Source organism: Podarcis tiliguerta (assembly GCF_965153285.1).
Source record: "Podarcis tiliguerta genome assembly, chromosome: 8".
Lineage (NCBI taxonomy): Eukaryota > Metazoa > Chordata > Lepidosauria > Squamata > Lacertidae > Podarcis > Podarcis tiliguerta.
The window spans coordinates 36,621,079-36,633,948 of record NC_139541.1 but is presented as its reverse complement, the minus strand read 5'-3'; the positions used below and the strand labels follow the sequence as shown (position 1 = coordinate 36,633,948).

The 12,870-nt window shown below is 45.4% G+C and overlaps 1 protein-coding gene across 1 annotated transcript in view; it reads right to left on the bottom strand.

Annotated features, from left to right (window-relative positions):
• Window positions 1-392: 392 nt before the first annotated feature.
• Window positions 393-12,870, bottom strand: part of ATP2C2 (ATPase secretory pathway Ca2+ transporting 2) — a 35,632-nt gene continuing 23,154 nt past the window's right edge. The window contains exons 16-27 of the mRNA XM_083451853.1: window positions 12,612-12,713; window positions 11,699-11,855; window positions 10,503-10,673; window positions 8,963-9,060; window positions 8,803-8,853; window positions 7,326-7,492; window positions 6,299-6,367; window positions 5,759-5,875; window positions 4,967-5,114; window positions 3,842-3,937; window positions 2,510-2,651; window positions 393-1,369 (exon numbers count right to left, since the gene is read on the bottom strand). Of these exons, the coding sequence (XP_083307979.1) occupies window positions 1,245-1,369; window positions 2,510-2,651; window positions 3,842-3,937; window positions 4,967-5,114; window positions 5,759-5,875; window positions 6,299-6,367; window positions 7,326-7,492; window positions 8,803-8,853; window positions 8,963-9,060; window positions 10,503-10,673; window positions 11,699-11,855; window positions 12,612-12,713 (1,443 nt within the window). The 3' untranslated portion in view covers window positions 393-1,244. The remainder of the gene's footprint in view (window positions 1,370-2,509; window positions 2,652-3,841; window positions 3,938-4,966; window positions 5,115-5,758; window positions 5,876-6,298; window positions 6,368-7,325; window positions 7,493-8,802; window positions 8,854-8,962; window positions 9,061-10,502; window positions 10,674-11,698; window positions 11,856-12,611; window positions 12,714-12,870) is intronic.

Genomic DNA, 12,870 nt, shown 5'->3' with positions numbered 1-12,870 from the left:
ATTTCCCTGATTATTATGCTGTCACCTCTGCCCAATTTTCTTACGTTCTCTTAACCCCACACTCTGTTGTGTTATGAAACTGGCTTTTTGACTGATATAATGGCATGGCATGCTAAAATTCACACCAGTCAGCATGGTGTGGTAGAACAATGAATGTCCCTGGACAATACTTCAAGTCCCAAATCCTTTAGCACATGCATGCTCCTCTTCCCCCATTATTCCTCCCATGAAGGTAGCAGGAAAAAGTTGCATGCTAGAATACTAACCCAAATTTAATCACTTCCAAGATTTTCTGGGTTTTCGCTTCCAAGTTTTCTGGGGTGTAAACAGTCACCTCCCCCACCCAAGAATCAAAAACATGGAAATGAATGGTAAATATGTGCTATATTCCATTAGTTTCCTGGAAGTGGCTTTTATATCATGCAAAAGCTCAGATATAATGCAGAAATTAACAGTTAGGGAATCATCAGGGAAATGGAATAAGCTGCCATGTCAGTGCAGCGTTGCACTACATAATCTCCCAAGGTATCTTCCAAACTGATTCCTGTGACAGATGTCTCATATGGAACCTTCCCTAGCAGTGAAATTGGAGAAAAAATGAACCCTGGTGCGACTGAAGCCTTCCATCTCAACAAGATTTACCTGCTATTATTTGTTTTTCTTCTTATCTCCCTCTCCCTCCAAGGAGCTCAGGATTGCAAACATAGGTCCTCTATGCCCCCTCCTCATTTTATGCTCACAGCAACCCTGTGAGGTAGGCTAGGCTGGGCATGGTAATTGGGCCAAAGTTGCTTGGTAACCTCAATGGGAATTTGAACCTATGTTTCCCTGCACACACACACACACAGCTTTCAATTCTAGTCCAACGCTCTCAACGACTACGCCATATTAGCCCCTAGAAGGCACATTTTATTAACAAAAGAAGTAAATGCAACTTAAATAAATAAAGATGGTGCTGTGGTTATTTCATTTGGTTCTCCTGCTCCATTCTCTGGCCCTGCAGAAGACACTCTTGTAAGCTGAGAGATAGCTGGGAGCAACACAAGCCGCCTTTCAAAACTATAACAATGGACTGGACGGTGACATGGAAGAAATCTGATCAGTGGGTGACAGGGCTGGGATGTAGAGGTGGTTGGGAATTTTGAGAGGTGTATAAAAAGATCCACTTGTCCCCTGTGAATTGTCCTAGATCACAGTTCCATTCCAACAGCATTCCACAACAAGGGAAGCCCGAGTTATTTTGGTCACACAGCTTCTAGTTGGATGTTGCTGTCCGTCTTTGATGGGGCGCAGCAATATTTCTCACACACTTTGATCAGTTCAGAGAGGAAGAAAACCGAAGAAGCCAGGGCCGTGAGGAACAGCAAATCTACCAAGGATAGAAAGGGGAAGAAAAAAAAGATTCAATCTGTTGCTGATATACAGGCAAGGGCCACATTTACATTATACATTTAAACAGTCATAGCTTCCCCCCAAAGAATTCTGGGAGCTGTCATTTATTAAGGTGCTGAGGATTTTTTAAGAGGCTCGTATTTCCTCCCCAGAGCTACAATTCCCAAAATTCCCTGGGAAGAGGGGTTGACTACAGCCGATGCAGGGTCCTCCAGCTGTTAATGGACTCCAACTCCCATCAGCCCCAGCCAGCATTGCCAATGGTCAGGAATGATGGGAGTTGCAGTCCGATAATATGGAGGGCATTACAAGGCTGTTTGGAGTGGGGGGGGGGATATCATAGTGCTCCCACTGTCTTTTTTTGGTGGTGTGGGTGTAATCAGGGATCAATTGGGCTTGTATGCAAAAGAAACTAGGTTGTTCTGGGAGTTTGGAGGGGCGGGGATAATTTGGTTTCCCAAGCCTCAGAGGGGAGAATTCTGCTCATCATCATGCCATCAAATGAGGTCAGGTGTGAGACAAATACAGTGGTGCCGAAAATAATCCGTTCCGCGAGTCTCTTCGTCTTGCGGTTTTTTCGTCTTGCGAAGCAAGCCCATTAGCGGATTAGCGCTATTAGCGCTATTAGCAGTTTAAGGGCTATTAACGGCTATTAAAGGCTTAAGGGATTAGCGGATTAGCTGCTAAAAGGCTATTAGCAACTTAGCGCTTTAGAAAAAGGGGGTGGGGAGCGAAAAAAACCCTCAAGAATCGCAAGACATTTTCGTCTTGCGAAGCAAGCCCATAGAGAAATTCGTCTTGCGAAGCACCTCTGAAAACGGAAAACCCTTTCGTCTTGCGGGTTTTCCGTCTTGCGAGGCATTCGTCTTGCGGGGCACCACTGTAAAACCTTAGAGTCTGCTACTAGTGGCTCCTTTGCAAGTACAGCTTCAGCTTGTTCCCCCTCAAACCGCTGCCTGCAACTGCCCCCTAAAAAGACCCATATATTCCCACTGCTATTGGGCCAACCTTCCAAGCTCCTGAAAAAGATGGGGTAATTGTCAGCCACATCTACACACTTAAATCTTTTGGAAGAAAAAATCCAATCCTCTTTCAGAGCTTCAGCCATCAGACTTACCTAGTGCTCCTAAATTCTCCGTCTGGAAGATCTTCTGTAGTGGAGGGATGTAAATAACAGCCATTTGACCCAAAATAGACCCCAAGACAGAATACAGGAACATGCGGTTTCGGAAAAGACCAATTTCTAGTATCAGTTTTGTCTGGAGGAGGGGAAAAAATGATAATTGGGGTGGGGAAATAGATCCAGCTTTACACATCTCTCTTCTATGAATCTAGCCTGTTATTCTCAAAGCAGCTTTTGGGCAAATTCATATGATAGAATCATAGAGTTTGGAAAAGATCTTGAGGGTCAACTAGCCTAATCTTCTGTCCCAGTGAAGGATCTGCAAATTGGGATGTAACTAAAATAACCCTGACAGATGACCATCCAGTCTCTGCTTAAATACTTCCAGCGATGGAGAACATCCATTGCCCCAATTCAATCCAATGTGATAGGGTAGATGTTGATTACAGTAATTGTAATTTGCTGGTTTTACATTGCAGTTTTACATGCCTGTGAATTTCCTTTGTCTCAGAATGGCCACTTTGGGGTTCACTGTAGGCTGTCCATTGACAAAACAACAACAGTTGTATTGATAACACAGACATCTTGGTGTTTATAAGCCGATTCTGCTAGATAGATTAACCTTTGATGTACAGTAATTATACTTCATCAGTTGCATGAAAGATAAAGTGGATGTAGTCCATGCAAGCTATGCTATTACATTTGGAGGTTTCCCCATCCCAGGTGTAACAAATTGGTTAGTCATTAAGGTTCTACAAGCCTCTTTGTCATTGATATGAAATTCGTACCATCCACTTAAGATGTTGTCTGTGTCCCCCCCCCCCCCACCAGGGAAGAATGGCAAACCAAGTTGATGGACTATGCCGAAATGGCAAAATTAACTGGAAAGCTCAGGAACCAAGAAGGCAAGAACTTTAAAAAAGAATGGGGAAAATTTATAATTTATTTAGGAGACCATTGTAAGCAGATGAAAACTTTAGCACGATTTTAATCTCACTTGTAAGGTAACAACGACTATGAACAATTTAGATGGATAAAAAAATGTTGATAATGGACTGATAGGCAGATGTAAATATTGACATTAGGAGGATGGAGGGGAGTAATGAGATTCAGAGTAATCTCATTATGCGGATTTTTAATTGATTTTGTTATAAGTTTACATCCTTTAAAATCAAAGATCATTTTTTTAAAAAAAAAAAAGATGTCCATCCCTTGGGTTGAGAGGGGGAGTTCCCTTTACTAACGCTTTAAGCATATATAATAGGGCATCTTCTTTTGCTGACAGACACACTCCTCTTTGGGCTTAGCGACCAACACCTCTCTCACCTGGGAACGACATGTCAGGGCGTTGAAGAGGTCAAAGAACACAAAGCAAGTGAAAGTCATTGTTGTGGTCCGTGGCGTTATGCCACTTTCCGGGATCTGAAAAAACGCAAGTGAGAAAACTCAGTCGTAAGAGAGACGAGGGAGGGAGTGTGGATGTTTGGAGAATGCGCAAAGTCAGCCCTCCCATCTCACAATGAGCCCTTTGTTTGTAAAGTCACAGTCACCTTGAAAGCTGGCCTTTCTTCTTTTTCAGAGGGAAGATTAGAAGGCCCTGCAGTGCCAAGCAGCCTTAAATCTATATGCGATGATTGATGGGCTACAGGGAAATAATTAGAAGCCAGGCGAAAAAAGAAGAGAAGGAGTGTTCTGTAGCCCAGTCTTACTGCAACCTTATGATTTTGATTTGCAGTGTGTGCTGTTTTCTTACAAGGGTGAAAGACATATGACTGGAAGAGATATCTATAACAGAAGAAAAACCCTGCTGGGTCAGGCCAAAGGCCCATCTCGTTTAGCATCCTGTTCTCACAGTGGCCAACCAGATAGCTAAGGGAAGTCCCAAAGCATGGCGTGAGCATAATTGCACTCCACCCGCCTGTGATTCCCAGTCACTGGTATTTGGAGGAATCACTGCCTCTGATACTGGAGGTACTGCAACCATCATGACTAGTAACCCTTGAGAGCCTTGTCTTATCCTCTTTTAAAGGTGGTGAAAACCTTTTCTACTAGTGGCAACTTTTTAAAATGCTTCTTTTGTTATAACCAAACTTGTTTGTAATACAGTGGCTTACACTAAAGCCGCATGCTAAAATTATCAATTAAAAGCACCTTTAAAAGAGGTATTTAAACGCTTTCAAAAGATGATTAAAATCAACAGTACTCTACAGAGAGATTAATTCCCAGAGTGGGTCCCTCTAGCAAAGGGAGCCCTGGTAGCCCTGGGAGGGGAATAGGGAGCGTCCTAACCACTCGCAACACCTTAAACAAATTCAGCTCCCAGAATTGGGGGGGGGGGGGAGCTGCGACTGTTGAAAGTGTTACCATAGTGCTTTAAATGTTTGGTGTGAGTGTGCCCTTAGTTACTGCTTGTTTGGAGCACAGATGCAAGTGCCACATCCTCTTTCTCACCTCTTTCCAAAAGACAAACATGGTTCCACTGATTATAACGGTGGCTGACAGGAAGATCTTCAGAATCAGAGACCTGCTGAGAATTGTGTCCGTGATGCTCCTTGGAGGTTGCTTGATGGCATCTTTGTCCACCGGTTCAACACCCAAACTGTTTGCCAGGCCCAGAAAAAACAAGAACACAAAAACCCCCAAGCCATTGTTTTAGTAGCACAGTTTCATTATCTATTTTATTTTTCTGGGAAGAAATAGGCAGCTTGCACAAGGAAACCACAGTGTAAAGTACTCATTGAATGGCCTGTACTGACCATTCTGTTTCCTCTGAAATCTAAATAGTTCTGTGACTCAAGGGCACCAGTTCGGCTACAGCACTGTCAGCCCAGACAGCAAGCTGACTCCCAAAAGCCGGTCCTTACCCACCAAGTCCAAATGTCCACCTCAGAACATTTGGTCCAATGTTCTGGTCCAAACGGTTTGTCTCTGGTCCAACAACATTGCCTGATCTCCAGCATCCTTTTCCTGATTGGAACCAAGCTACTTTCTAGCACACACATACACCAAATTTTGGCCCTACCACTAGACCTCCAAGGCTTCTTGGTCCAGGGCATCAGAGAAGCCAGTGCCATCAGAGACGGAGTCTCAATGTTGGATCTCCTTCTCCTGATGTCAGAGCTGTCGGAGAGGTAAATCCGCAGTGCAGTGCTCTCCCAAGAACCTTAAGTATTTTAGAAGAGAATTGCGAAGGCTTCCAGTGTGAATCCTGCCCCCCCCCAGCCAATCTTCCTGTGTCCTCACCTTTGTGCTGGGGGCCCATCCATTATGATATTGATCCACAGGATTTGCATAGCGTTGAGCGGGTTTGGCAAATTGAAGACTGTTGACAGAGCGATCAAACTCAGTGCCGAGATACTCCTGCCATGAACACAAAGAGTGAGTGAGTTAAGTCTTCATGGATATTCTGTGGTCCCGATGGTGGTTGATTCTTATGTGGTTTAAGCAGTGACGGAGGAAGCCACTTGGGCACCCAGGGCGGTGCACAGTGCCCATAGAGGCAGGACACTCTGTGGGGCCTCCAAGGAGTCTGCCTGTCTCCTTCCACTCAGCCACCCTACAGCTGAGGGGGAGGCGGTGGGTGGACCAATTGGGGCAGCATGGAGCCTGCAGGCTCCCAAGCCACCACGTCACTCCAGGAGGGACGCGTGGCTCGGACATGCTACAGGCTCCGCGGTGAGTGCTGCCTGGCATTTTGTCACCCCCCTCAGTGACACCCGGGGCGGTCTGCACCCACTGCATCCCCCTTCCTCCGCCCCTGGGTTTAAGTCAAGAACGACTTACGTGCTGAGCTGAAACCGAACAAAATTTTTAATGTTGTAAAAGATGCCCTTCCCTTCCTCGATTGCACTCCTGTTGGGGGAAAAGGAATAGTGTGTAAACTGATATCCATTTATGGGACAACTAAGCTCTAGATTTTGGGGGAAGCAGGAACTGCCAGTGCTGCTGTAAGGGCTCATCCACACTTTGTTTCTAGGCACAGCCAGGTCCATGGTTTCAAGCTCTATGTCTGAGCAACTTTTTCTCTTTGCTGCTTTCCCCGGGAAAACTTGCTCTTTAACACTGAATTGGAACAAACAGCAATTTGGGGTTTCCATGGACTGCCATTTGTTCCGATTCAGAGGTAAAGAGAAAGTGCCAGAGGGTGGTGGTGGTAGTGCTTGGACAGGGAGCTTTAAAGTGTTGACCTGTGCCTAGAAACACAGCACAAAAGGGAGTCTGGATTAGCCCTAAGTGCAGAACAACCAGTGGAGCAAAGATGGGCAGGGATGAATTGGCGCCACGTATTTCACAGCAGGGGCAATGATGTCATTTCCTGAAATGCTGGTGGGAAGATAATGAGGAGGGAGCCAAGCTAACCTCTCTTGAGAAAGACACCCACAATATGGGAGCAGCCACAGAAAAGACTCCCACTCTTTGGACCACCAACCATGCTTTTGATATTGATGGTCATTCTAGGGGTCCTACCAGCTTGTGTGCATAGCCCTCATCTTGCCACCACCCAGACCAGCCAAACGACAACCACCCAGACTAGCCAAACGACAACAATAGCAGGTCCAGGACGGAGGCTGTTTGTGCTCTGTGCTGTATGTCATGTTTTATCATGCTGGTTCTGTTTTCAGGTTAGAATGCTGTTGCTTGTGGTTTTGTTGCCAATGTTTTGAGCTCCTCTTCCAGAGAACTTATTTTAGGAGGTGTCTCATAAATATAGTGAATGAATAAATCAGCTTCCCCTGCTGAAACGAATGTAGAAGTCGGCGCAAGATGAGAGATGCTGGGATGTCCGATGTGCCTCTTAAGAGCCACCTACATGATGGTTGAGAAGTCGTCATCAACAAGGATCATGTTTGCTGCCTCCTTGCTGACATCTGTGCCTGCCTGCCCCATTGCAACCCCAATATCAGCAGATTTCAGAGCCACTGCGTCATTCACTCCATCTCCCGTCATCCCCACGATGGCGCCGGTCTGTTGCAAAGCCTGTGGCAAATGGATACAAAATTCAGCACGTATCCATGTGGTATAATCTTGGCCTCTCCAGAATATAAAATGTCAAACGCAGTATTTTTCTAACTTTCAATAAGGAAAAAAAAGGAAATCAAAAACAAAAACAAAATGCAGTACACAGGAAGACAATCTAGAGAGATTAGCCATTTAGAATTTGGGCTTTCAGCAGCAGTGGGAATTAACAATTCTAGCTGAAAGGATAAATGGGGATTGGTTAAGAAACAAGCTTTTATTAGGTATTATTTTGCTCATGCAATCAGTTTTAATTTAAGGATGCATCTTCATGCAAATGTGATCAGCAGGATCAAACCCAACCAATAATATGAAGAAGTGTTGAGTCTTGCCAGGAAAAATTCCAGACCAGCCAATCAGGGCACACATATTTTTTTATGCTTCCTGTAATAGTCCCAGGCCAGCCAATCAGGGTACTTACAGAGGCTCACTTAAATGAAGACATGCCTACACTTGATTACCACTTTCATGATCTTTACCATACATGACCAAAGTGACAAATCAGCAAATCACCCAACCCTCGAAGATCACAGCAAGTGAGAAGTGACTGTGCTTCGCTAGACAATTGTACCATTGTCAACCAACAGGAGCAGCAACCACCAAAACAGAGAGAGAAGCAGGGTTCATTTCTCCCCTTCGTGAGACAAAGGGATGTGGAAGAGTAGGAGGAAATGCACAGATAGTTTCAGGAAACATTGAATGCATTTCCACTGGCTTTTTTTTTTTAAAGCAACTAATAAGTTTAATAAATAATAATGATGTAATTCACTGCCTAGTGCAGCCTTTTCCCTGCCAATTGCTCTTCAGGTGTTACTGGGCTACATCTCCCCTTAGCTCCAGCCAGTGTGCCATTGTCAGGGATGATGGGGATTGTAGTCCAAATCATCCAGAGGGCACTGGATTGGGGGAAGCCTGGCCTAAACCAATGGATCCAGAAACTGGACTTTTCCAGCTGTATTTTGTGGTGGTTATTGCTAGAAGATGTAGTTCTGAGCACTGAAAGGCAAGGAAGATACGCCTTGATTTGCAATTGCTGCTTCAGTTCTCCTTTATAGAAATTGATTCCCCGACTCCCTTATCTATGGCAAAGAACCAGCAGAGAATGATTCCCAGAACGAGTTGCAGGAAAAGAGAAGCTGTAGAAGGGAAATGGTAATTTGAACAGAAGTGGGCAAATCAGAAGCAAAGTAGTGACCACCATGGTGCAGAAATCAGAACTAGCTTATCTGGTAAAGGGACAGACTTGTGGCTTGTTTGGGGTCAGCAGATACCTTTATGATTTTAAGTTTGTGTTTTGGACTTGTTCGGAAGAAGATGGAAACCTGGATGATGAGGAGAGAAAGAGAGAAAAAGCAGATCTATGTGAGGTGGCTGGGGTTTTAAGAATGAGCACACACCATGCGTTTTGGAACCCCTTCAAAGCGCCATTACATTTTTGACGGTTGATGATAGTGCTGATTCTGTGGTGTTTTCCAGTTCCTCCCCAGACATAGCTTTCATTTTCCCATTGCAGAGGCCGATATTTCGTCCTATGAAGGAAGAAGAAGAAGAGTTTGGATTTGATATCCCGCTTTATCACTACCCGAAGGAGTCTCAAAGCGGCTAACATTCTCCTTTCCCTTCCTCCCCCACAACAAACACTCTGTGAGGTGAGTGGGGCTGAGAGACTTCAGAGAAGTGTGACTAGCCCAAGGTCACCCAGCAGCTGCATGTGGAGGAGCGGAGACGTGAACCCAGTTCCCCAGATTATGAGACTACCACTCTTAACCACTACACCACACTGGCTAAGGGAAAGGATATGGCTGACCATCCCAATTGAGGCAGAGATGGCATTTGACAAGGGATTTCTGGTAACTCTGACAGAAACATTCCACCAAAGTCTATTTCTAGGTCACCAAGTTGTCACCTAGCCTTGCCCCTGGAGCATCTTGAACAGCCAAAGGCAAATCCAGCCTCGTGGGAGCAGAGGCAGATATCTGAGATATATAAAAAAGTGTACAGCAAGAAGGGAAATGGGCAGTAGAGACAATCAGCTGCGATGTTCAGCGCAATACAATGAATTGTGCTTCAGTGTAAGCAGAACATAAGAAAAGTCCTGCTGGGTCAATGGCCCATTGAGTCCAGGACCCTGTTCTCACAGTGGATGACAAGATGCCTTTTGAAGTCTACAAGCAGGACCTGAGTGTAACAGCATCCGCACCACTTGAGCTCACCAGCAACTGGTATTTAGAAGCATATTGCCTCTGACAGTGGAGGAAGAACATAGCCATTGAGACTAGCTGGCACTGGTAGTGTTATCCTCCATGAATTCTCCTTTAAAGCCATCTCAGTTGGTGGCCACCACTACTTTCTGCGGGAGCAATTTCGATCATTTAACTACATGCTGTGTAGAGAAGGCCTTCCTTTTGCCTTCGGCTTCATTGAATGGCCCTGAGTTCTGGTATTATAAAGGTAAAGGGACTCCTGACCGTTAGGTCTAGTCGTGGACAACTCTGGGGTTGCGGCGCTCATCTTGCTTTATTGGCCGAGTGAGCCGGCATACAGCTTCTGGGTCATGTGGCCAGCATGATTAAGCCACTTCTGGCGAACCAGAGCAGCACATGGAAATGCCGTTTACCTTCCCGCTGGAGTGGTACCGATTTATCTACTTGCACTTTGAGGTGCTTTCAAACTGCTAGGTTGGCAGGAGCAGGAACCAAGCAACAGGAACTCACCCCATTGCTGAGATTTGAACCGCCAACCTTCTGAGCGGCAAGCCCAAGGTTCAGTGGTTTAGACCACAGCGCCACCCGCGTCCCTTCTGATATTATAAGAGAGGGCAGAAGAAAACAACCAACTCCCCACTAGCTGCTTTCTCTCTTTTGTGCATAATTTTATATACCTCTTTCACGTCTCCCTCCTTTACTTGTCCTTTCTCTAAAGCCCAAAGCCCAAAATGTTGCAAGAAGGTGGCACAGTTTATCTTGCTCACCAATGGCGAGGGCTGTTTCCAAGGCATCTCCGGTTATCATTTTCACCGAAACACCCGACTCAATGAGGACTCGAACAGCTTCCTTCACTCCATGCCTTGGCGGGTCGATGATTCCCACAAGACCTAAAAATGTCAGCCTGCCCAGTTCTGGACCGGAAGCCAGGGCAAGCACTAGGAAGGAGCGGAGAAAGTGACAAGAGACCAGGTTATTTCACGCTGCCGCTCAGAAAGGGAAAGGGGCATAGCTCAGTGGTAGAGAATCTGCAGAAGGTCCAAGGTTCTCTCCCCAACATCCCCAGGTAGGGCTTAGAGTGACTCATGCCTGAAGCCCTGGACGGACAGTGCCAGTCTGTGTAGAAGATGATACTGAGCTAGATGGACCAATAGTCTGACTCTGTATAAAAAAGCTCCAGATGTGGTTGGACTACAACATGCGTCAGCCTCAGCCAAAATGGTTAATGGGCATGGATGATGGGCATGCAGGCCAACAATATATGGAAGGCATCAGGTTGGCTACTCCTAAGCTAAGAGAACACAAGCATGAAAATATACCAAGTCAAGAAGTTCTTGGTTCTTATAAGCCCAGGTGAGAGGGGTGTGTGTGTTCCTCAGGTGTGTCTGGAATGGGCAGAAGCTACACTGCAGCATAAGATAGGAAGGCATAGTGTAGCGGTACAGGCTCCAGGTGGCAATGTGGTTGGGCTGTGGCTCAGGGGAAAATGGTCCAACCTCCAGCATCTCTGTGTGGGGCTGCAAATGTCCCATACAGTTTAGGTCCAGACTATCTGAAGGACCGAATTCTCCCATACAGACCTGCCTGGACTCTGAGATCTTAAGCAGAGGCCCTTCTATCAGTCCTGCCACCCTCACAGGCATGTTTGATGGGAACGTGGGAGAGGGCCTTCTCAGTGGCTGGTCTCAGGCTTGGAATGCCCTTCCGAAAGAAGCTTGGCCAGGTCCCTCCTTGTTGTCCTTCTGCCTTTGGGGAACTGACTGCTTTTAAGGAAATAGCTCCTAGTACTATGGTTCCACCCACATTGTTCAATTGCTTTTTGACCATGACCTATTACATTTTCTTGGCTATATGTGTTTTATCTGTATTTAATTTTTGTGATGCAGTCCGGATGCCCAGCTTGTCAACCCACACAAGACTCAAGCAAGCATAGGGGTGGGATGAGGTACAGCCATGAACTGACCCCTCAGGCCAAGTGATCCCATGTGCTTCTCTTCCTGAACATAGACGGACTTCTGCTGCGGTGTCATTGGGAGGGAGATGCCGCCGCTGTTATACATGGTGCAATGCTGCATCACTTCTTCAAAGGCCCCCTTCATAAAGTAGACTTCTTCTTGCCCCTATGAAACGAGGAAAAGTACAATTGAGGAAGGGCCATAGCCTAGTGGCAGAGCATCTTCTTTGCATGCAGAAAGTCCTGAGTTCAGTCCTCAGCACCTTCAGGTTGGGGCAGAGAGAGAGAGAGAGAGAGAGAGAGAGAGAGATTTTTGGAACTCATCACAACAAATCTCCATGTGTTGTGTTTTGCCTAGTTCTTCCATTTTCTAGATCTACATATTTCCCCTTCAGAGCTACAATCTGCCAAGAGGTTTAACAATCAATCCCTCTTAACAAGGAACTCTGGCAAACTTAGCTCTGGGAGGTGTATTTTAACAGCTCTAAGCACCCTTAATGAGCCACAACTCCCAGAATTATTTTTATCATAGTGCTTTAAATGCCTGGTGTAAATCTGATTTATTGCACCTATTGCAAAAATGTTTATGAAGTGACATAACACACAAAAACAGACAGGTTGATGATTTCCAACCATCAACACCACACCATGTGTGATTAGAATGTAGGTTCAAATCCACTCTCAGCCTTATGACGTTCATAGGGTAATCTTGGGACAGGTACTCCAATTTCTCTGAGTCTAAGCACCTTCACAGGCTTCTTGTGAGAGTAAAACTGGGGTGAGTGAATAAGGGAGAGAGAGTGGGATAAAAATGTAATGTGTACTGACTGATTGCAGCTTGATTCCAGTGGGATATCATTATTCTTTTTCTTTTTTAAAAAATAATCACAGATAACAAAAAAACAAGTTGCTTGCTTTTTACCTGGTTTTTCAGAGCACATTTGACTGCCATCCATTTCTGCTCTGAGCTAAATGGGATCTCCTTCTTCCTTATATAGATGTCTTTTATATCACTCAGTTCCATCTAAAAAGGGGGGGGGGGGCAAGGAGAGAAAGGACCAGGGCTTTAGCACTTAATAATTCTATACATACATGAGCGGTAGAGCTCAAAAGGAATGACTACCATTCAATTTGAAATCTGGCAGGTTTTCATATGCTGAACGTTAATGACGAAATGCTTG